At 44.6% G+C, this 24,275-nt stretch overlaps 1 protein-coding gene and 1 long non-coding RNA gene across 5 annotated transcripts in view; both read left to right on the top strand.

The window, feature by feature from the left end:
- The first annotated feature begins 9 nt into the window (after nucleotides 1–9).
- On the top strand, nucleotides 10–3,299 carry LOC113595999 (uncharacterized). Its single transcript, XR_003416705.2, has 3 exons — nucleotides 10–469; nucleotides 781–987; nucleotides 2,901–3,299. It is a non-coding gene; the product is annotated as an uncharacterized LOC113595999 (long non-coding RNA).
- Nucleotides 3,300–16,776: 13,477 nt separating this feature from the next.
- The window catches only part of NT5M (5',3'-nucleotidase, mitochondrial), a 32,826-nt gene continuing 25,327 nt past the window's right edge, over nucleotides 16,777–24,275 (top strand). For 2 of the 4 annotated variants that reach the window (XM_027047790.2, XM_027047789.2), the window contains exons 1-2: nucleotides 16,777–17,232; nucleotides 20,698–20,798. In XM_027047790.2, coding sequence (XP_026903591.1) covers nucleotides 16,963–17,232; nucleotides 20,698–20,798 — 371 coding nt within the window. In that variant the 5' untranslated portion in view covers nucleotides 16,777–16,962. The remainder of the gene's footprint in view (nucleotides 17,233–20,697; nucleotides 20,799–24,275) is intronic. The other 2 variants (XM_027047788.2, XM_027047787.2) reach the window with 2 other exon arrangements.

The raw sequence follows: 24,275 nt of genomic DNA, 5'->3' as shown, positions 1-24,275 counted from the left end.
GAGATCTCACCTACCTGGGGGCCAGTTACTGTTTCCATGGAAACAGCTCCGCTGCTCACCGTAGCCGGAAGTTGGCTTTCTTTTCCTTCGCTTTTTATCCCGTTCCCTTGTGAAACTCCTCCTGCTGTTTAGTGGGCCTGTGAGCAAAGGAAGACGCTAAACTCATAATTAGGCGCATATTTCCCGGATTTTGCTTGGAATGACCGTCCCGTTTTCCACTTAGACAAATCCTTCACGCCTGGATTAATTGCCACCTCTTCCACGAGGCTTTTCCTGTAACGAAGACTGGAGCCAGGCAGGCTGCCTGGATTCAGATCCCTTTCCTACTACTTAGTAGCTGCGTGAATTTGGACGAGTTTACTTGGCCGTCCCCTGCCTTGTATTACCCATCTGTAAGATTCTTACAATAACCTCAATCACTAAAACAGAACAGTGCACAGCACATAGTGAGGACTGCATTTTCATTCAGGTATATGTTGAATGAATTGATTTCCCCATTTGAAATTGATCTGTCCTACTTCCAGCCGACTCCCAAAGCACTTTGTTCCTCTCATACAGCCACTTCCACTCTGTCGCAGAAAATTGTCTCCAAAGTCCATATCATACCCATTGCTCTTAACTGGCCTGGAGTCCCTTAAGTTGAAGCATCTTTCTTACTCATTCCTGTATCTTCTAAGGGCTTACCACGGGATCTGGTCCATAGTGGGGACTGAGCAAATTGGCGTACATTTTGAATTTCATCCAACATATTTATCGAGCATTTACAATGTGCTCTGCTAGGTGTGTAAAAACAGTCACGCTCCTTCTTCCCTGAAGATAATGAACAGATAAAGACCCCGAAAAAAGCAGTTGTGCTCTGAAGGAATGGAACAAAGTTCTGTAGGATCATGCAACAGAGGAAACTGACCTCGCCTGGGAACAATTGGAAAGACTTTCTTGAAGAAATGACATAAGCTGAGCTCTGAAGAAAGAGTAGGAGTTAGTAAGGTAAGGGGGAAGGAATTTTCCTGAGAGAACAGCCATGGTGGGAGGGAGTTTGCTATCTGAGAGTGAGGAATTGAAAGTAGATCAGGATGGTTGGAGAGCAGTGGTATGAGATGGGGCTGCGAGGTAGGCAGGGACCACATCAAGTCAGCTGTGTTAAAGATATTAGACTTTTCCTTGAGACGATGGGGAAACTGCTGAGAGTTTTATGTGAGTAGCGTCATTGGGTTTGCACTTAGAAAATGTTGTCATGGGTGACTTTAAAGAGCCATTTAGGAAGATATTATAGTAGTCAACAAGAAATAATAATAATAATTGTATATTGAAAAAGTAGATTGAAATAGATTGGTGAATTTGGGATATGCTTAGATGAATGACTTTAACACTTGTACTCTAAGATGGAAATGCCCCTGAATGTTCTATGGCAGCACTTGACCCTGAATCTTTGATCTTTGGCAACACATAGGACAGATATTTTGACTTAGGGGTCACACTTCTACGGATATACATGGATTTGAATGAAAGCTAAAAACATTGTGGAGTAGAGCACTATAGTAATTCAAAACAGCCACAGCTGCTAATCCTACTTTAAAATTTGTTGCCTATTTGGATTGTGCCAGCCGCTCCCCAAATGTGGTTCTCCAACCAGTAGCATCAGCATTATCTGGGAACTTCTTAGAAATGCAAATGCTTGAACCCACACTCTAGATTCACTGCATCAGGAACTCTGAGGGTGGGTGGTTACCTGTAATCTGAGATAAACAGGTAATTCTGATGCACACTAAATTGGCAGAGAGGAGCCAGGATACAAATTACACTCATTTCAAAACAGCTAAGACCCATTCTACCTTTCTGTCTTCCTCTCCAGAAGGAACTGACTGAAAGAGATTGGGGTTATAAGGATAACCTTGAGTATATTCTAATTTACATCTTTTTTAAGGCTAGTCATTTGTAAAATCCGTCAATTACTTGAGACACATTTTACAATAAAGAAAGACACACCAGTGGGTGGAGATGCTACACTTAATCATTTGTTCTTTCATTCTTTGAACATACATCTACTTTGTATCTAATATGTGTCAAGCCCTGTGTCAGTGAACAAGACAGAAGGTCCTTGCCTGCATGAAGTTCTGGCTTGGGGAGCAAGACAGTAAGCAAGCAAATGCACAAAATAACTTCATATAGTTAATATAGGGTCTGAAGAAGTCACGTGGTGATTGGGTGCAGGAAGGTCAGGAAATGTTTCTGAGGTCTGAAGGATGAGAAGAGCCGTTAAAAAAGATCCAGGGGAGGGGCGCCTGGGTGGCTCAGTTGGTTGAGCTTCTGACTTTGGCTCAGGTGATGGTCTCTCAGTCTGTGAATTTGAGCCCCGTGTCGGGCTCTGTGCTGACAGCTCAGAGCCTGGAGCCTCCTTCGGATTCTGTGTCTCCCTCTCTCTCTGCCTCCAACCCACTTGCATTCTGTCTCTGTCTCTCTCAAAAATAAATAAACATTAAAAAAAAAAAAAAAAAGATCCAGGGGAATAAATTCCAGAGAAAGAGGAGCAAACACGCTATACAAAGATCTTAAGGCCCAAACAAGTTTGGTGTGTTTCTGGGCGGAAAAAAAATGCCAGGGTGGCTAAAATATGGTGAATGAGAAGGATCCTGGTGTCTCTCATGAGTACTACTTGTCTGTAACAATAATAACAATCGCTTAGGTTTGTCCAGCTTTTTCAATTTGTAAAGCATTTTCAGATCCACTAGATATTTGCAAATTCATCAGTGAAATAGCTTTACCAAGTAAAGTGACTCAAAAGAAGGGAATAGTTAAAAAAAAAAAAAAAAGGAAAGGAATAGTAGATAATACTGAGAAAAAAACAGTGTCAGGCACTATCCACACATTCCATTTCTATTTGGAGATTCATGTGGTTCCAGGGAACCTGACTTGGAGATCTGAGCAACGTGACCCGGGGAAACCATCCTCACAGGCCATCACCAGTCCCCTCAAGCCACCCTGAGCATATGACTAGGATGATCCAATCAGAGGAAAGCTCGGGACTTCTGTGACCACTCTTCCCTGCTGGATTGAGCAAGGAAGCCCTCAGCTTCTGACAACCACCTCGGAGCCCCAAGGGGAGCAAGGTTTAGAATGAAGCCAATATCTCCAAATATGGAGAAGAGAGGTACAGAAACCAGCCCTGTGCATCTTTGAGTCACCGGATCCATTTTTACCTGCAGTAATCCTTCCTCTAGACCTTTCGCCAAAAAGTATGAGCCAAAAATTTGCCTTGGTTGTTTACAGTTTTACTGTTGAAAGTTTATTTAATTATTGAGAGGGGGAGGGGCACAGAGAGAGGGAGAGAGAGAATCCCAAGTAGGCTTTGCACTGTCAGCGCAGAGCCTGACGTGGGGCTCGATCTCGCGAACCATGAGATCATGACCTCAGCCAAAATCAACAGTCAGATGCTTAACTAAGCCACCCAGGCACCCCCAAACTTTTATTGTTTAAGTTCCCATGGTGTTTTCTCTTACTTGTAGCTACAGGCATCCTGATACAGCACTTTAATGGTCCTCCCAAAAAATCCTTGGAGGCAGATTTTATTGTGTGAGGCATAGGGGCTATTTACAAATATTCCATTTATTTTCCTTCCACCCTCCTTTGAAGTTAAGTGTGACTGTGACTATGTGACTTCATTGGTCAATGAAACACAAGTAGAAGTGGCATGTGTCACTCTCGGGGTAGGGGTCTTAAGTGCCAGTGTGCGGTTCCTCCTCTGTCAGGGTGCCCATGGATGCAGGTGTTGAGATGGAACCTCCATCAGCATGGGTCCCTGACTAGGGTGGGTCAAACATTCCTCAGACCACTTTGGACATGGAGTTCTGTAAAAATGACCTCAAAATCTAGAGGATTGGCATTTAGTGTTTCAGAAACACTTATTATCTCACAATTTCTGTGGATCAGGAATCCTGTCACAGCTTACGTGGGTACCTCCGCCTTAAGACTCTCATAAGACCACAATCAAGGTATTGTCCAGGGCTGTGATCTCATCTGAAGGCTTGATGGGGAGACAGTTGGCTTCCAAGCTCATTTGCATGGTTATTAGAAGGATTCAGGTACTCACAGCTTTAGGACCTCAGTTGCTTGCTGATGGTTGGCTGGAGATCTCTCTCAGTTCTTTGCCATTTGGTCCTCTCCATAAGGCCACTCATCACATGGCAAGTGGATTCCGAGAGGGGTGGGACAAGATGCAATACTGAAGTCCTAGCCTTTTTTTGTAATCTAGGTGCAGCCCACACCCATGAGCAGGGATTTTTCACAAGAATGACTCCCAGGAGACAGGGCTTCCTGGGAGCCATTTTGGAGGCTGCCTACCATAATGAGTGAGAAGAAAACTTTTGTTAAGCAACTGAGAATTTGGGGTTGATTACTGCTGCAGCTTAAGGTAGACTATCCTCATTTGATACAACTTCTATTCTTTTAAAAAAATTTTTAATGCTTATTTATTTGAGAGAGAGAGAGAGAGAGAGAGAGAGAGCATGCGCATGAGCAGAGGACGGGCAGAGAGAGAGAGGAAGACGCAGAATCTGAAGCAGGCTCCAGGCTCTGAGGTGTCAGCACAGAGCCTGACATGGGCTCGAACACAGAGCTGGAACTTGTGAACCGGGAGATCATGACCTGAGCCAACTGAGCCACCCAGGCACCTCAATACAACTTTTGTTCTCCATTGTTCAGAAGAGGAAACTGATGCTCAGAGAGATTTAGGTGCTTGGCCAAAGATACATAGTTGGTTACTGGCAGAACTAGGATTTAAATCTATATCTGACTCCAGAGTCTGAACTTCCATTCACCGTATACATTGTGCAAGTGTGAAATGTGGGGGCGGAAAAGGCCTTCAGTTTCAGTCAGTGGGACAGTAGCAGCCCTCCACATCACTGCCAGAGTATACAGCAACGTGGGCTGAGCGGGTGAGAAGAAAGAACCCAGACAAAAACATGCCCTACTTCCTTGCACTCTGCTCCAACACACTTTATATTCCCAGATTCACCACCTTTCTTTGATCACTTTAGCAGGTCCAAGTTTCTACCCACAGCCACATGCAGAATTGGCTTGTTTGGTTGGTTGTTTAGAAGATGGACAGAATCGAGAACGATTTGTCTGAGACTATTTTGTCAACCCCTTCCTATTACTGATGAGTCGATGAAGGCCAGAGAGGAGCTGTAACTTGCCCGAGGTCACACAGCACACTAGTGGCAGATATAGGAATATGACCTCCATTGCTAGAATCCCAGTCCAGGCTTCTTTTCATGCAGTATATGGCAACTTTGTAGACATGCTACCAAGCAGGTATCAGTGGCCTTTATATGTTAATAGCACAACCTCCTCCAAACAAGCTGTGCCTTGTATGGAGCTAGAAGGGTAGTCAAGGTAGAGCTTTCCTAGCTGTATTCTGGAGGATCTACTCTCCTTTCCTTCTGCTTCTACTTTTAAAGTTCCAAAAGGTATTTTTGATACCTCTAATTTAATTCCTCATGCCCACACCACAGCCTATTTCCACTCTAGGCTGCATCCCATTCTTTTTTTCAGTCCAGTTAGTAATGCTTGAAAGCCAAATTTGCACTATGGTCTTTGAATAGCCAGAACAATCTTGAAAAAGAAAGACAAAACTGGAGGTATCCCAATTCCAGACTTCAAGTTATATTTCAAAGTGGTAGTGATTAAGGCAGTATGGTTCTGGCATAAAAACAGACACAAATATCAATGGGATAGAATAGAAAATCAAGAACTGAACCCACAACTATATGGTCAATCAGTCTTTGACAAAGGAAGAATGAATATACAGTGGAAAAAAGTCTCTTCAACAAATGCTGTTGGGAAAAATGGACATTGACATGCCAGAGAATGAAACTGCACCACTTTCTTTCACCATACACAAAAATAGGTTAAAAATGGATCAAAGACCTAAATGTAAGACCTGACACCACAAAAATCATAGAAAAAAGAACATAGGCAGTGACTTCTTTCACATCAACCTCAGCAACTTCTTTTAAGATATGTCTCCTGAGGCAAGGGAAACAAAAGCAAAAAGAAACCATTGGAACTACGTCAAAATAAAGAAGTCTCTGCACAGTGAAGGAAACAACAAAAATAAAAGACAACCTACTGAATGGGAGAAGATATTTGCCAATGGCATGTCTAATAAAGGGTTAGTATCCAAAATATACAAAGAACTTATACAACCCAACCCTCAAAAAACAAATAATCCAATTAAAAAATGGACAGAAGACACGAACAGACATTTCTCCAAAGAAGACATCCAGATGACCAACAGACACATGAAAAGATGCTCATTATCACTCATTATCAGGGAAATGCAAATCAAAACTCCAATGAGCTATCACCTCACCCCTGTTAGAATGTCAAAAAGAAACAAGTGTTGGCAAGAATGTGGAGAAAAAGGAACCCTCTTGCTCTGTTGGTGGGAATGCAAACTGGTGCAGCCATTGTGGGAAACAGTACGAGTGTTCCTCAAAAAATAAAAAATAGAACTACCCTAGGATCCAGTAACTGTACTACTGGGTACAACACCCTCCCCCCCCCATACAAAAACACTAATTCAAAGGGATACCTGCGCCCCTATGCTTATGACAGCATTATTTACAATAGCCAACTATGGAAGCAGCCCAAGTATCCACCAATAGATGAATGGATAAAGAAGAAGTGGTATATATATAATGGAATATTACTCAGCCATAAAAATAATGAAATGTTGCCATTTGCAACAGCTAGAACTAGAGAGTATAATGCTAAGCAAAGTAAGTCAGTCAGAGAAATACAAATGCCATGTCATCTCACTCCTATGTGGAATTTAAGAAACAAAACAAATGAGCAGAGGGGAAAAAAAGACAAACCAAGAAAGAGACTCTTAACTCTAGAGAACAAACTGATGGTCATGGGGCGGTGGGGCGGTGGGAGGGAATGGGTGAAATAGGTGATGGGGATTAAAGAGTACATTTAGCATGATGAAAAAAATATATAATATGGTTTGATGGAATTTCCAGTGTTTGTAGATGTAAATGTGACAACTACAACAGAAAACGGGAGTGCAAATGGACCTTATAGTGGTAAGGTTTCTATATTCTACTCGAAGTGGTAAAATATTTATTACTAGTAGTATACGGAAAGTTAAGTATGTATTGTAACTACTAAAAAGTAAAACTCAATCAATACATTAAAACTACTGAAAATTTCAAATAATTCAAAAGAAGGCAGGAAATCAAAAACAGAGGAAACAAAGAGAAAACATAATGAAATAGTAGGCCTAAATCCAATATGCACAATTACATTAAATATAAATGGTTTAAGCACACTAATAAGAGAATTGAGATTGTCAGAATGTATCAAAAAATAGATCCAAGTGTATGTTATCTATAACAAACTCAGCTCAAATTAGTGCAAAGATAAAAAATAAAAGGATGGGAAGAGATGCTTTGAAAACATAGTGAAAATAAAGTTGGAGGTGGTTGTATTAATATCAAACATAGTAAGATTATGTACAGACAGTTGTTCATAGTATTCTCCTATCCTTATAGTGTTTGCAGATTCTGTAGTGATAAATCCTACACGGAAAATTAACAGAGATAAAAATAATGCTGAAAAAGTCAATTCACCAAGAGGATAAAACAATCTTAAATATATATAAACCTAACAGAACCACAAAATGTATAAACCAAAAATTGACTTTAAAAACCCTGAAACTGGGGTGCCTAGATGGCTCAGTCAGTTAAGCACCAGATTTCAGCTCAGGTCGTGATCTCACAGTTGGTGGGTTCGAGCCCCGCGTCGGGCTCTGTGCTGACAGCGCAGAGCCCGGAGCCTGCTTCAGATTCTGTGTCTTCCTCCCTCTCTGTCCCTTCCCTGCTCTCTGTCTCTTTCTCTCTCAAAAATAAATAAACATTAAAAGAAAACAAAACCCTGAAATGGACAAATCCATAATTATAATCGGAGAATTTAACATTGCCCTGTAAGTAATTGATAGAATAAGTAGACAACAAATCAGCAATGAAACAGAAAAACCAAACAACACCATCAACTGACTGTATCTAATTGACATTTAATATAACCTTCACCCGATAACAGCACAATACACATTCTTTTCAAGTGCATGTGGAACATTCACCAAGATATACCATGTAGTGGATCATAAAACAGGCCTTAACAAATTTAAAAGAATTGGAATCATACAAGGCATGTTCTCTAAATAATGGAATTAAAGAAGAAATCAAAAAGCAAAAAGATAACTGAAAATTTTCTAAATATTCGGATATTAAAGAACACACTTCTAAGCAGTTTATGGGCTGAGGCAGAGGTCTCAAGGGAAATTAGAACTGAATGAAAATTAAAGTACAATGTATCAAACTCTGTGAGATGAAACTAAAGCAGTGCTTAGAGAAAATAGTATAGCATTACACATTATATTTTAAAAGAAGAAATTCTTAAACAACAATTTAAACTTCCACAAAAACTACAGACTAATATCCTTCATGAACATAAGCATATAAACCCCCAACAGAATATAAGCAAATTGAATTCAGCAATAGATTAAAAAAAAAAAAAAGGTCATACCATGACTAAGTAGGGTTTTTCTCAGGAATGTATGAGATGTTCATTGTTTGAAAATCATTGTAATCCAGCCAACAACAGCCTGAAGAAGAGAAAACTGTATGATCATATAAACTGCTGCATGCAGAAAAAGCATTTGTCAATATGCAACATCCATTCATGATTTTAAAAAACTCTCAGAAAACTAGGCATAGAAAGGCACTCCTTAATTGGATTTAAAAACAGAGAGGGGGGGTGGGATCTACAGAAAGCTCACAGCTAACATGATTCTTAATGGTGAAAAAGTGAATTCTTTCCCCCAGGATGAGAAAAAAGACAAAAATGTCTTCTAAAATCCTAAAACAAAACAGCTAATCAACACTCAAATGTCTTAGTGTTTAAAATCTTTGAGGCTTTGAGGCACCTGGATGGCTCAGTCGGTTAAGTATCCGACTTCGGCTCAGGTCATGATCTCACGGTTCCCGCGTTTGAGCTCTGCATGGGGCTCTGTGCTGACAGCTCAGAGCCTGGAGCCTGCTTTGGATTCTGTGTCTCCCTCTTTGTCTGTGCCCCTTCCTGGCTCGTGCTCGCTCGCTCTCTCTCTCTCAGAAATATATAAACATTATTTATTTGAGCCTTTAATTTTGACATAAGAACTGACTGGACTATAAATGTCATGGTATCTTCTATCTGCTTCATATCTAAGGAAACTATGAAACATACATACTCGAGGCATAGTATATTTTTTCTTTTCAGTTTTTTCTGTTTTTTTTTTTAATATATTAGAGAGAGAGAGAGAGAGAGAGAGAGAGAGAGAGAGGGAGAGCATGCGCAGGGGAGGGGCAGAGAGACGGAGACAGAATCTGAAGCAGGATCCAGGCTCCGAGCTGTCAGCACAGAGCCCGACATGGGGCACAAACCGTGAGATCATGACCTGAACCAAAGTCAGATGCTCAACCGACTGAGCCACCCAGGCGCCCCTTTCTGTTCAGTTTTTGACATATAACTCACATGCCATAATCTTTCACCCTTTTACAATTTACTTATAATTCAGCTATTTTTAATATACCACGAAGTTGTGCAACCATCACCACTACTTAATTCCAGAATATTTTTTTCACTCCAAAAAGAAGTCACTTTCCTATTAGCAGTCACTCCCCATTCCCTCTTACCTCTTCCCATCCCCTGGCAACCATTAATCTACTCTCCATCTCTATGAATTTGCCTAATATGGAAATTGCAGATAAATGAAATTATGCAGTATGTGACCTTTTATGTCTGGCTTCTTTTACTTAGCATAATGTCTTCAGGGCTCATCCATGGTGTAGCATGTCACAATTTCCTTCCTTTTCAAGGCTGAATACTATTCCATTGCATGGATAATACCACATTTTGTTTATCTGTTTATCAGTTGATAGGCAATTGGGTTATTACCACCTTTTGGTTATTATGAGTAATGCCGTGATGAATATTCATGTGTAAGTTTTGGTGTGGATATAGTCTTTCAGTGTTCTTGGATTTATATCCAAGAGTGGAATTTCTGGGTCATATGGCAACTCTAACTTTAACTTTTAGAGGCCACGGCCAAACTATTTTCTAAAGTTGTGGCACATTTTACAAGCCTACCAGTAATGCGTGAGATTTCTTGTTACTTTACGTTCTTGCTGCATTCAGAATTTTCAGTCTTTTCAATTTTAGCCACTAGTAAGTATATAGCGGTATCTCACTGTGGTTTGGATTAGCATTTCCTTAATGAGCAATGATGTGGAGAGTCTTCTCTGTGCTTCTTGGCCGTGTCTTCTTTGGAGAAATGTCTATTCGTACCCATTGCTCGTTTTATGTTGAGTTATTTGTCTTTTCACTGTGGAGTTGTAAGAGTTCTTTCCATACTCTGAGTAAAAGTCCTGTTCCAGATATACGATTCGCAAACATTTCCTCTCATTCTGTGGGTTATCCTTTTACTTTCTTGGTAGGCCCCTTTGGAGCATAAAAAGTTTTAAATTTTGGTGAAGTCTTTTCTTTTTTTTCTTGGGCAGAGCATATCTGAAAAACATCCTGATGTACCTTCCCCTTATGAGTTAGCTGGCTTCTTTCTCTTTACCCCTTTTGCTGTATAAGCTTAAGCCATGAGGTTTATGCAGCCCCAGAAAGGGAAGGGGAAATAGCAGCAGCTAGAATACAAAGGCCATTGGATTCAAAGTCAGCTTTTTGGTTAAGATTTCTAAATTCTAGGGGCGCCTGGGTGGCTCAGTCGGTTGAGCATCTGACTTCGGCTCAGGTCATGATCTCACAGCTCATGAGTTCAAGCCCTGCGTCAGGCTCTGTGCTGACGGCTGGGAGCCTGGAGCCTGCTTCGGATTCTGTGTCTCCCCCCTCTCTCTGCCCCTAGCCCACTCACATTCTGTCTCTGTCTCTCTCAAAAATAAATAAACATTAAAAAAAAATTTCTAAATTGTAAAAATTCCCTCCGTATAGCAAAGGAAATGCATGGTGTTCTTTGCCGTGGGGAGCACTCTATCCAAAGGGAGTTTCTAGACACCTAGGAAGAAATGGTAAAGGCTTCTGGAACCAGGAGCTTGAGAGGAAAATTAGATAGTGAAGCAGTCAGATGCTGACCCTGGTTTCTTCTCACTCTTGAGTCGAAAGCCTCAAAGGACAGGTCAGTTAGAAACCACAGCGTTCCCAGAGCTTCCCTGGCATCAACGGGGAAGGGGGCAAGCCCTCTTGGAGAAGGATCGTGTTAACTTGGTGCCAGATCAGCACGGCTCCTCACTGGCAGGCCTGCAATATCTGAGGGAGGTGTCCAGCACCAAGTGGACCTGAGGTAGCGTCCTGCACGGGCTATGCTGTGGCTCACGTGTACCCAGGGCTGCAAGGAGACGGTCAGAACACAGAGGCTGCAGTTCAAGGACTCTGTGAAGAGGCAACAGGCCAGGACCACAGGCATCTCAGTGTAGACCAGCACGGGGGCCGGGGGGGGAGGGGATTGGTACAAACAGCTATGCTGTAGAGACAGAACAGCACGCAGATCCAAGCTTCTGCCCACCTCCCACCGTGGAGTTATGAAGCCTTATTCTTGCAGCCATCATGTTGCCTGGGAGGAATCACCAGCAAACACTAGCCTGGACAGTGGAAGAAGACACCAGTCCAAGCGGTGGGGTGGGAGGAGATCCTACCTATTTTATGCAAAGACAATGCTTTTGGCAGGCAAAATAATCCAATAGGGTCCTCCACCAATAGGGCAAAATAATCCTTTTTATCATAAAAATCAACTTGGCACACTGTAGGCTATTTTTAATTCACCAAGAACTCTTTGCGTGCCTTTCACGTGCCAAGCATAGGAAGGAACCTGGGGAAACATGTAGTGAATCACTGCTATGGCCCGTGGGTGAATGAAAGAACATATGGAAAGCCTTTGGCGCAGTGCCTGGCACACAGTAAGCCCGCAGTAAATGTGAGTTCTCTGTCCGCCCTAACCCGGTTAGCAGAACATCTAGATTAATGCAGAGGTCGGAGGGTCATATGATGAAAAGGATTGGTTTGAAGTCATATGGACTTGATTTGCAGGCCCGCTGTGTGACCTGGGAAGAGTTACTCTACCTCCCTGAGGCTATTTCTACCCTGTGAAATGAGGATACCTACCTGTGGGGTCATTGTGAAGATACAACACGATAAAGTGCTTGCACGCTGTGTGTAGGTCACCATGACTGACAAAGAAAACAACATGTGAGGTAATACAACCGATACGCATTGAGTGCTTACTATGTGTATGACTCAGTTCTGAAAGCTTGAAGTGCAAAAAGTCCTGTCATTCCACAAGAACCCTACGAGGCAGGTGCTATTATTATTCCTGTTTTGCAAATGAGGAAATTTAATGAGTGGTGTTTAAAGACGTGTCAAAGTGTCATAGCTGGTAAGTGCCAGAGTCAGGATTAAAATGGAGGCGGTCGAACTCCAGAACTTGCGTCCCCAGTCACTGCGCTACAGTGGAAAGATCAGGTACCGGGTTCCGATCAAAGCCACTAATGCATGAAGACCATTTCACAGAGCTTGTCCCCTGAGAGACATTCGGTGAAAGATTGATGTCATTGTGGTCTTGGCGGCGCTTGGAATCCGACTGATTTGAATCCCAATTCTAACACTTGCTAGTGACCTAGTGTATTAGTGACCTATTGATGTGTAAAATTACCCCGAAACTTGGAGGGTTGAAATCACATTTACCATCTCACAGTTTCTGAGTTACAAATCTGAGACCAGCTGAGGTGGGTGGTTCTGAGCCAAGGTCTCTCATGAGATTGTAGTCAAGGTATCAGTTGAAGATACATCATCCGAAAGCTTGACTGGGGTGGAAGGGTCTGTTTCTGAGGTGGCTCACTCACATGACTACTTAACGTCAGGTGGTCTCAGTTCCTCTCTGGGTATCGGCAGAAGGCCTGAGTTCCTTAACATGGGGACCTCTCCATGGGGCTGCTTGAGTGTCCATAGACATGGCAGGGAGAGTAATGAGAGAGAGACAGAGAGAGAGAGAGAGAGAGAGAGAGAGAAGCCACAATGCCTTTTAATGACCTATTCTTCTACCATGTTATTGGTCAGAAGTGAATAAGTAAATCCAGCTGTATCCCAGTGCACAGGAATTCAGCTCCATCTTTTGAAGGGACATGTCTCAAAATCATTTATTTAAAATGACCACATCAAGGGGCAAGTTATTAATCTCTCAGTGCTTCAGTATTTTTATCCTTTAAAATGGGTTAATATTAGTTTTCTTCATAGCAACTTTGTGGGTTAAGTGAGACAATTCACAGAAAGAGCCTAGATGATGCCTGACACATAGGAGGCATCCATATCTGTTAGCTCTGATTGCCATTTATTATTAGCTATGCTGAACATGGCTATGTCTCTTGTCACTTAGTTTGTCTCAGTTTGTTCACCTATCAAATGGGATTAGTGATATCTACTCTGTTCAAGGCACATAAAAACTGTTTGCTGAATGCATGCACAAGTGAATTTATTGAATACATACTATGTGTCAGGCCCTGTTCTAGGCACTAGGGACATAAAACTAAACAAACCAGACAAGGTTTTACCCTTATGCAACATACATTCCAAAAGGGGAAGACAAAAAATAAAAACCGACAAGTAAACAATAAAGCAAATCATTAAATTTTTTTAATGTTTATTTATTTTTGAGAGAGACAGAATGCAAGTGGGTTAGGGGCAGAGAGAGAGGGAGACACAGAATCTGAAGCAGGCTCCAGGCTCTGAGCTGTCAGCACAGAGCCCGACACGGGGCTCAAACTCATGAGCTGTGAGATCATGACATGAGTTGAAGTTGGACGCTCAACCGACTGAGCCACCCAGGTGCCCCAAAGCAAATCATTTTATTAAAAAAAGTTTAATGTTTTTATTTATTTTTGAGAGAGAGGTGGGGGAGGGGCATAAAAAGAGAGACACAAAATCCAAAGCAGACTCCAGGCACTGAGCTGTCAGCACAGAGCCCGATGTGGGGCTCGAGCCCATGAACCGTGAGATCATGACCTGAGCCAAAGTTGGATACTTAACTGACTGAGCCACCCAGGTGCCCCATAAAGCAAATCATTTTAGAAAAAGGAAGCAAAACATGGTGTTGTATGAGAAATAAAATACAGTGAGATAACCCACCAGAATGGCTAAAAAGATTGACAACATCAAATGTTGGTGAGTATGTGGAACAAACAGAACTCACATACATTGCTTATGGGTGTGTAAAATGGCTCAATCAGTTCGCAAAATATCTGGAAGTTTCTTATAAAACTAAACACACACCTTTCCTGGGACTCAATGATCCCGCTTTAGGTATTTACTCAAGAGAGAAGAAAATCCACACCAAGACTTGTATGAGTCCATAGATGCTTTACTCATAATAGCCCCAAACTAGAAATAGTTCAATGCCCATCAATGGGAAAATGGACAAAATGACATATATTCCTGCAATTAAATAGAATTCAGCAATAAAAGAATCTTCTGATACAACGTGAACAACACAAATGATTCAAAAACATGCTAAGTGAAAGAAGTCACAAAACAAATATATAACATATGATTCCATTTATAGTTCTAGAACAGGCAAAACTCATCTATGGTGAAAAAAAAATGAGAACAGTGGGAGATGGGTTTGATGGAGGAGGAGCAGGAAGGAACTTTCTGGGAAGATGGAAATGTTCTAGAGCTGCATTGTTTGACATGCAGGCCACCAGCCATGTGGATCATTAGTGTTTTTATTTTTAATTTTTTTAATGTTTATTTATTTTGAGAGAGAGAGAGAGACAGGGAGTATCCCAAGCAGGCTCAACGCCATTGGCATAGAGCCCGACATGAGGCTCGAACCCACAAACTGTGAGATCATGACCTGAGCCAAAATCAAGAGTTGGACGCTTAACCAACTGAGCCACCCAGGCTCCTCCATGTGGATTATTTAAATTAAATTATTCAAAGTTAAATAAAATGGAAACTTTGGCTCCACAGGTGCAATAGGCACATTTTGATTACTCAACAACCACACATGGCCAGTGGCTACTGTATCCAGATAGCATTGTTCCATATCTTCCTAGGGATGAATTCCTAGGGATGAGTTGTCAAATCTCATGGAATGATAAAGTTAAGATTTGTGCATTTCATTTGTAAAATTTACCTTTAAATATATTGAACTCCCTTAAAGCTACCTAGGCTGATGTGTTTAGGGGTGGGGTATGCTGCTGTCTGCAGCTTACTCTGAAATGCATCCAAGAATAAGATGGGCTGATGGATGGGGAGGCGCACTGACGTATGGTAAAGCAAATACAGCAAACTGTTAACTGTGGAATCCAGGTGGTGGGCATATGTATCTTCATGATACAAGTCTCTCAACTCCTCTGGGTGAAAACTTTTATAATAAAATTAGGAAGCAACACATGGTGACATAAAGAATGAATATCCAAGTGGAGAAACACAGTGGGGAGTCTTATTGAGGGGGTCAGGGAGTAACCAGACAAGGTTACTTGCAGGATCACATTCATTCACTCACTCACTCATTCAGGATGCAGGGACGAATCAGACCTGGTCTCTTCCCTTGAATCCGGGAGATGTCAGGAGAGTAACCACTTGTGCCAAGGTGCTGAGGACCTACTGTGTGCCCCGGTTGGAGCGTGGGTCAGTGGGACAGCACAGCCCAAATACTTTCTTAACCGCTCCACACTGCTTCCTTGTGGCTCTACCTCTCTGGCCTCAGAGTGGACTACCTTACCCTTCCTTCACCATAATTTCGGAAAGATCCAAAAATGTCCGTTCCATCAGGGTGGGGACTTTGTTCACTGCTTGATATCCACCACCAAGCACATAGGAGATGTTCAGCAAGTATGGTGCCAAGGAAATATAAGAATGAAGCTTGTGGTCTCAGTGGCCTCTCTACCCCCTAAAGCCTCTTTCCCTGCTTTAGGACTTTGACCTTGCTGCTTTCTCTCTCTGGACCGCTCGGTCTTTCTGTTTTTTGCATCCCCTATTCTCATCATTTATGTCTCTGCTCCAGCATCACCTCCTGCAAGAGGCCTTCCCTGACCACCCTGCCTGTCTCCCCACCTCTCCATCATTGGGTGCTTTTTGCATCACCGTCTGCTTTTTGGTTTGTTTTTGTTTTGGGTTTTTGTGTTTTGTTTTTTTGTTTTTTTGTGTTTTTTTTGCTAAAAAAAAAAAACCTATACCAGGGTACAAAATAATATATACTTACAGATTTATTTGAAAACCATCAGTTTTATGAAGGCTTTGTAATGTTTGCAAGGTGTTTGTTTGTCCTACTTATATCAGCCTCTCCCCAGATATTCGCTGTAAAGCAGGGAGGCTCTCCGGGGGCACATCATCCTGTTTTGGTTCCTTCATACTGTTGTCACTCTCTGAAAAATTTTTTGCCCGTTTTGTACGTTTGTTTGCTTTTCATCTGTCTGCCTTCTAAGAGGTAAATTCCAGGATGGATGGCAGGGACCTGGTCAGTTTTGTCCACAGCCCCATACAGTGAATGCTCAGTGACACAGCCTCGCTCCATCAGCGCGCACTGCTCCTGCAGTCACGCTGCGGCTGTGGGAGGAGGCAGTCCAGGCCCGGGGTCCCGGGAGAAGATGCGAGCGGAGAGCCGGGGACTGTGGCCTGTCCGCAAAGCCCCGCCCCCTGAGCTCCGCCTCCGCCGGGGCGCGTGCCGCAGCCTCGCTCTGGGGCCAGAGCCTGCGCGCTGCGCCCCGCGCGCCCAGCGCCCCGCGCCCTGCGCCCCGCGCTGCCCGCGCGCCCGAGCCGGCAGGGGTTTCTTTCCCCCATCGCGGTCATGTCTCCGGGTCCGGCCCGGCGGGGTGGCGCGGCCCAGGCCCCGGCGCCCGCGGCGAGCGACCGCCAGGGACCATGATCCGGCTAGGCTGCTGGTGTGCGCGGCGGCCCCGCAGCGCGGCGTTCCCCGCGGGGCGGCGCTGGGGGTCTGGCGGGCCGGCGGGCCGGGCGGGCGGCCGCTCCCTGCGGGTGCTGGTGGACATGGACGGCGTGCTGGCCGACTTCGAGGGCGGCTTCCTCAGGAAGTTCCGCGCGCGGTTCCCCGACCAGCCCTACATCGCGCTGGAGGACCGGCGCGGCTTCTGGTTGTCGGAGCAGTACGGCCGCCTGCAGCCCGGCCTGAGCGTGAGCACCTCCCCGCCCCCCCGCCCCGGCCCCGCTCGGCGCCGCCGCCGCGGGGCCGCCGTTCCCGCTCCGGGGCCCCTAGCCCAGCCCGGCGGGACTGAGGCCCTCCTTCCCGGTCCTGGGCCGGGAGCCCGCGTGACCTTGGGTGGGTCATCGCCCCGAGCCTCGGGGTAGTCCTCGTGTGAAAGGGGGGCCTGGGGAGGACCGAGGGCGCAGCCCTGCGCGCAGGAGCTGGTGGCTGTCCTCTCAAAAGTCAGGAGAATAGGAAGCCTAATATACTGTCTTCAGAAGACTTTTTAAGTTTTGGTGCATTTGGCCACGAGTCTTTTAATCTTTTAAATGAAATAAATGTTACAGGTAAAGTCCTCTTTGACCCCTGCCACAGTCACGTGCCCACTTCTTCATCCTCGCGAATTTGATGAGTGTCTTTACCATTCTTTTTTTTGCCCTTTTCCATGAATGCATTAGTTCCCAGTGGTATTTGAGGTCCAGAGAAGTGGAGCGCTGCACATCACACAATGCGTCAGTGGTCAAGATGGGGTGGGATCAACTCCTTGGTTTATCCCCTTGCTCTGGCGGCCCTGCTGAACCTGAGCCCGCCACGTCCCCCTGACTCCTGATGTGCTCTGCTCTCTGAGTCCGCGATGGATGGAGGGGAAATATCCAGGCACGTTTATAGATAGATGGCTTGGTTTGTGAGCTTAAACTGTTTGGTGAAAGGAACAGGATTTTGCCTTGCCCGCTTAAAGAGGCTGGATGTTTTCTGGCATCCCTTGATTGGCCACCTAGGGTCACCTAGGTCACCAGAAGTTTGATGATGATGATGATGATGATGGTATTAGAGCCTATTTTGTATCCGTAGGTTGACTGCATTATCTGCCATGTGAGATAGACATTATATCTCTATCATGCAGGCAAGGAAACTTGTCCTAAGTCATATAGCCAGTAAGGGGCTCAGCTAGGATTGGAACCCAAGTCCGTCTGCCTCCCAAGCACATTTAGCTTTTGCCACCCCAAAGTCCTCTTCTCTGTCCTGCTCTAACAAGTAACTTTTCTTTCAACTTAGAAAAGGTTACTTGACAATAATTGGTTTGTTGAGAGGCAGGTTGAAAAGAAAATCAAGCACCATGTCCCTCTTAACACCATGCACTTCAGAAGGTGACTTTCCCAGAGTTCTGTGTGCTCACTCCTCCCAGCTCTAATGGCTGATTACCAACTTCGAAGTGGAGAGAATACCCTAGTAATTTTTTTGCAGCCTCAGTAACACACCCCCCTGCTCTGTGTGTGTGTTCGTTTATAGACGGTGCACGGTATTGACAGTCTGGGCACCTTGTTTCCTTCCAGAAGTGTATTAGGGCAATAAAATAAAGCCCATCCCCGATCCTGGCAAGGACAGTGGTTTTTGTAGTCCTTTGTACAAGTGTGCAGGCCCCAGGACTAAGGAGATGAATTACCATTTTCTAAGGACGAGGCAAAGGAACAGAGCTCCTGGGACATGAAGGAAGGGGTGTTCTGGGAGTGACATGCTGAGTTCTGCTTCTGGGAACATTGCAGGAAATGGGATTTTAATAAATGAACACGTGCCCTTTATCCCCAGCACAGCTCACAGCAGGACATCCCCGGGTCTCACCTGGGCTGAGCTGGCCCAGCATCTACAGTTAAAGACAACCAATCAGTCAACCCAGCTTAATTATGTAGGCACATCTGCTTTACAAAACACTGCTCTGTCTGTATCCCCTTTGGTCTCCATGGTGCTCTGAGGGGTCACCGGGGCTGAGGTGGAAGGCAGTGCTCATTTTAACTGACTTGGAATCCCGCGTGGTCAGAACAGTTGAGGAACTGAGCCCAGAGACAGGAAGTGCCTTGACCAGGGTTTCAGAGCCCAGTTAGTGATGGAAGGAGGGAGAGGTGGCTGGGACGCGATTACTGAGGTGAGGTGCTTAGCCCGGGGTCACACAGTAAGGGGCCAGGACCTCTTACCCCTCTGTCGAGTGTGCTTTCCACCAGCCTATGCTGCCTCTGTGTGAGTCAGAAGCCGTAAGTCATGTTCTGACAGTATCACCCATAAGTGGCCTTGAAAAAGAAATCCTCTGTAAACGTCAGTTTCCTTATCAGTAAGCCAAGGATAGCAATTCTTGCCCCTTGTGGGATGTGAGGCTCAAACAAGAGAGAACAGACATTAGCAAGAGTTACTCGTTTGCTTAATCCCACACAGTTTGCAAGAATATGGCCAGTGTGATCTCAGGGTTCTCCCCGCCCGTATGACACGGTGGTTCTGGAGCGTGTGGCCTCTGGCCTGGCAGAGACCCTTGCTGCACCACACACATGGGGTTCAGGTTCCTGCTCCTCAGAGGCCTGGGTCTGTCTTCCTTCCCCTTGTCCCGGGCCTGGAGAACTGTGGCATTCTGCAGACTTGGTTTTGGCCCCGTAACACGAGGTAGAAACTTCTAGCCTGGGACTTGGGAGGTGGTGTTCAGCTCTCAGCAATGCCACTGTTCTGCTGGGTGACATTTCAGAAAAACCCTTCCCTATTCAGAGCCTTGATTTTCTCATATGACAGATGCAGGTCTGGATTTTTGGCCTTCAAACTTTATTTATTTTTTTTAACAATTTTTTTTAATGTTTCTTTTTGACAGAGAGAGAGAGAGAGAGACAGAGCATGAGCGGGGGAGGGGCAGAGAGAGAGGGAGACACAGAATCCGAAGCAGGCTCCAGGCTCCTAGCTGTCAGCACAGAGCCCTACGTGGCGCTCGAACTCACGAACTGTGAGATCATGACCTGGGCCGAAGTCGGACGCTCAACCGGCTGAGCCATACAGGCGCCCCATGGCTTTCAAACTTTAAAAGCAGCAGAATACGTTTTACACTAAGTACTTACTGACATATCAGTGCACAAAGCAGACAAAAGGGCTGTCATAGTTGGTATGAGTGAGGAGCCTGGAGTTCTGCTCAACTGGCCTTCCACCTGCTCTCCACCAGCCCCCCCCTTAACCTACACTGCACAGAGGTGCACTGAAAAATCTCTAAGTTCCTCCAGCTCTTGAATTCAAGGACTCTAGTGCCATGGCAAGACCTGGTCCACCCTCAGAGCCTCTACAATGCCTCTGGCCGTTCGAATCAAGCAAGTGCATATGATTCATGACCTACCTTGGGTCCCAGGTGGCCCTAGCCGTGCCTCTAGCAGAGCAGGCTTCAGAATTCATGGCCCCTGACACCTTAGCTGGTCTCTGCTGGATCCTTGCTGAAGTCGGAACCCCTGGAGAGGGGCTGGAACACACATACTCCATGTGACCTGCCCTCCCCCTGGGATGTGTCCTTGTGTGTGTGTGTGTGGGGGGGGGGGGTTAGGGGAGCGTGGAAGGCTCACACTCTTATTGTCAGCAGCTCTTCCCAGCTGTGCCATCCTTGTGGTGAGGCAAGGTGCTGAGTACCCTGTAAGTCGCATGTTTCTCTCTCGTCTTCTTAGGAGAAGGCCATTAGCATATGGGAATCGGAAAATTTCTTTCTTGACCTGGAGCCTCTCCCGGGGGCTGTGGAAGCTGTGAAGCAGATGGCCAACCTAGAAAAGTAAGTTTGTCTTCCCGCCTGAGTATTTGCGCCTTCCCCCTGCCGGCGCCTCCCCTTCTCCCCTGCTGCCCCCACCCTCTGCCGCCCTGCCTTCTCTCTCCCTCGTCCCTGCACAGGCCTCCATGCTTGTTTCTTCAGCCCTGGACATGGTAACACCCTGAGTGACACACACTCGGCCTGTAGGCTAGTAAGGTGTTTTGATCCAGTAACAGGAGAAAATATTGAGTCTAATGGGACCTGGGTGACTGGGTGCTGGATGAGCCCGTATTCAGCAAATATCTGAGAACCGACTCTGTTAGATGCTCCTGGACACCAGTGATACAGAGACAAACAACACATCGTCCCGCCGTCTTGGAGCTCACAGCCCTGCCGGAGAGTGGGTGCTGACGTTAAAGAATCTCACAAGCAGAGATAATCACGGACTGTGATCAGTGCTGAAAAGGAACAGAGTAAGGGGTACGAAGGGGCCTAACGGGAGACCTAATGAGAAAGGTGGTGAGGAAGCAGTATTGTGTGAGGTGTTTCTGTTTGCTTCTGGTGGAGCAGTTGCTTCTGTGAGCTGAAGCTCCCGCTCCATAACCACCCACTAAAATCCATCAGCAGTTACAGATGATGGCCTTCCCTGAGGACTTAAAACAGAAAACACAAAAGCCATCCTGAGATGTAGTTCGTGTGCTGTACAGCCATTTAAAGTGTCTAATTCAACGGGTGTGTTTGCAGAGTTGTGCACTCATGACCATGGTCAACTTCAGAACACTTTCATCACCCCCAAAAGAAACCCTAAACCCATCAGCAGTCACCACCCCTTCTTCTCCTTCCCTTGCAACCCTAGGCAGCCACCGTCTACTCTAAGTCTCTGTAGATTTGCCCGTGCGAGACATTTCATGTGCATTTCATGTACATACACTGTGTGGTCTTTTGTGATTGGCTTCTTTTATGCCGTCTTGTGTTTTCAGGGTTCATCTGCTTCCTAGCACAAATCAGTACTTCATGGCTGGGTAATATTCCATGGTACGGATATGCCACGTTTTGTTCATCTGTCCATCAGTTAGTAGACACTTGGGTTGTTTCTGCTTTTTAGGTATTAAGAATAATACTGCCATGGACACTCATGTACAAGTTTTTGTTTTTTGTTTTTTTTTTTGAACGTTTATTTATTTTTGAGACAGAGAGAGACAGAGCATGAACGGGGAAGGGTCAGAGAGAGGGAGACTCAGAATCTGAAACAGGCTCCAGGCTCCGAGCTGTCAGCACAGAGCCCGACATGGGGCTCGAACTCACGGACCGTGAGATCATGACCTGAGCCGAAGTCGGCTGCCCAACCGACTGAGCCACCCAGGCACCCCAAGTTTTGGTTTTTTTTGTGGTCATATGTTTTCATTTTTCTTAGGTGTATATATACCTAGGAGCAGAATTGCTGGGTCTTGCGGTAAATCCATGTGTAACATTTTGGGGACTGCCAAACTTTTCCAAAGTGACAGTACCATTTGACATTCCCATTAGCAATGGATGAGGATTCCATCACACCCTTGCTAACACTTGTGGGCTTTGTTTTTTTTTTTTAAAGGAGGCTTCACACACAGCCTGGAGCCCAGTGCAGGGCTTGAACTCATGCTCTGAGATCAAGACCTGAGCTGAGATGCAAAGTTGAATACTGATAACCAACCGAGCCACTCAGGCTCCCCGTGTGGTCTTTTTTATTGTAGCCGTCCTAGTGGGTGTGAAGAGATATCTCATCGTCCTTTTGATTTGCCATTTCTCTGAGGGCTTATGCTTTGAGCATCTTCTTGTGTGATTTTTAACCATATGTTTATCCTTTTTGGAGAAATGTTTGTTCAGATCCTTTCCTACTTTTTTTCAATTGGGTTATCGATCTTTTTTATTGCTCATTTTTGAGAGTTCTTTATTTTAGATAACAAGTCCCTTATCGGATATATGATTTGCAAATATATTCTCTCATCCCATGTGGATTGTTGCTTTACTTTCTTGGTGGTGTCCTTTGAAACCCAAAGTTTTTATTTAGATATGGTTCACTTTACCTGCTTTTCTCTTTTGCCCCTGTGTTTTTGCTGTCGTGTCTAAGTATCATTTGCCTTAGCCAAGGTCACAAAGACTTGCTCCTGTGTTTTCTTCTAAGAACTTTATAGTTTTAGCTCTTCCATGTAGGTCTTTGATCCATTTTGAGTTAATTTTTGCATAAAGTGTAAGGAAGGGGTCCCACCTCAATCTTTTGTCAGTGAAAATCCAGTTCTCAGAACCATTTGTTGAAAAGACTCTTTTTTCCTTCTATTGAATGGTCTTGGCTTCCTTGACAAATATCAACTGACCATAAGTGTTTAAGATTTATTTCTAGACTTGCATAAACTTTTATTGGTCACAGTTTTGCTTGAATTTACCAGCCTGCATGACCAATCAAACATAAGGTATGATTTGGTCTTTACTGTGCCATATAAATGCCTCCCCAAATCATCAGTGTTCAAAGTTCCACCATTAGAACTTTGAGTTAGAGTTTTTCAGACTCATTTGGTTGGCAGTTTAGTTTTAGACTTGAGTCAGGTCCTGCAGAGTACTGTGTTTCATTCTGGTTTATGATTTGAACTTGATTTATGGTGGAATACTGTTGTATGACTTCTTCCACCTACAGGAAGAGCCTAGAGGGGCAAAGTGTATGCGTATCTGCACTGAAGCTGTTCAAAATTCTATTTGGGTTTGGATCAGCGTTTCCTGGACCGCATTCAGCCAACTGTATTCTGGGGTGCTAGATAGCATAGTGGTTAAGGCTATATCCTAACTGGAGTTGGGCTGCCCAGGCTCACACCCGGGCTTTTCCCGAATCTAACTTTCAGATGTTGGGCAAATTATTAAACTTTCTGGGTCTCAGTTTCTTCAAGTGTAGAAGGAGGGTTATGAGAAAGTCCTCAGTATGTATAGCTCCTGGCACATCGTAAGTGCTCAGTAGATGTTAGCTGCTGTGGTTACTATCCTGCAAGATTTAGTAGATACGCAACAAAAAAGTATTCTTTAACCAAAACAGTATGGGGGGCATTGGATTAAGATCAGACTTCTAAGGGCTTCCAGATTGCTGGTGTGTGCATCATGACCCTTCACTGGGGTAGCAGAGGATATAGCATTCTTCATATGTATTCTAGCCTAGAACACTTTTCCCCCCACAGCTTCCCTGTTAACGCTTTTGTGAAAATGCAAGTCTAGACCATACCACAGGTCTTGTACTTCCATTTGGCTCCTAACAGGGTAGATTCCTAAGGTCAGTCAGTGCCCAAAGTTTGGACAGAGAGAGAGAGGGATCTAGTCAGTAACTAAGTGGATAGCTTTGTATCTAGTACCGAAGTAGACCGAGGCCAAGGTTTAAAGTGTTACTTAAGGAATATTTGTCAGGCATCTGCTACATGCTAGGCTTCCTAGAAGATGCTGCAGATACAGAAGTAGGTCAGAGATCTTGCCTTCAAAGAGTTCACT

Source organism: Acinonyx jubatus, chromosome E1 (assembly GCF_027475565.1).
Source record: "Acinonyx jubatus isolate Ajub_Pintada_27869175 chromosome E1, VMU_Ajub_asm_v1.0, whole genome shotgun sequence".
Lineage (NCBI taxonomy): Eukaryota > Metazoa > Chordata > Mammalia > Carnivora > Felidae > Acinonyx > Acinonyx jubatus.
The sequence above is the reverse complement of the archived record's forward strand: the minus strand, read 5'-3'. Positions and strand labels throughout refer to the sequence as shown.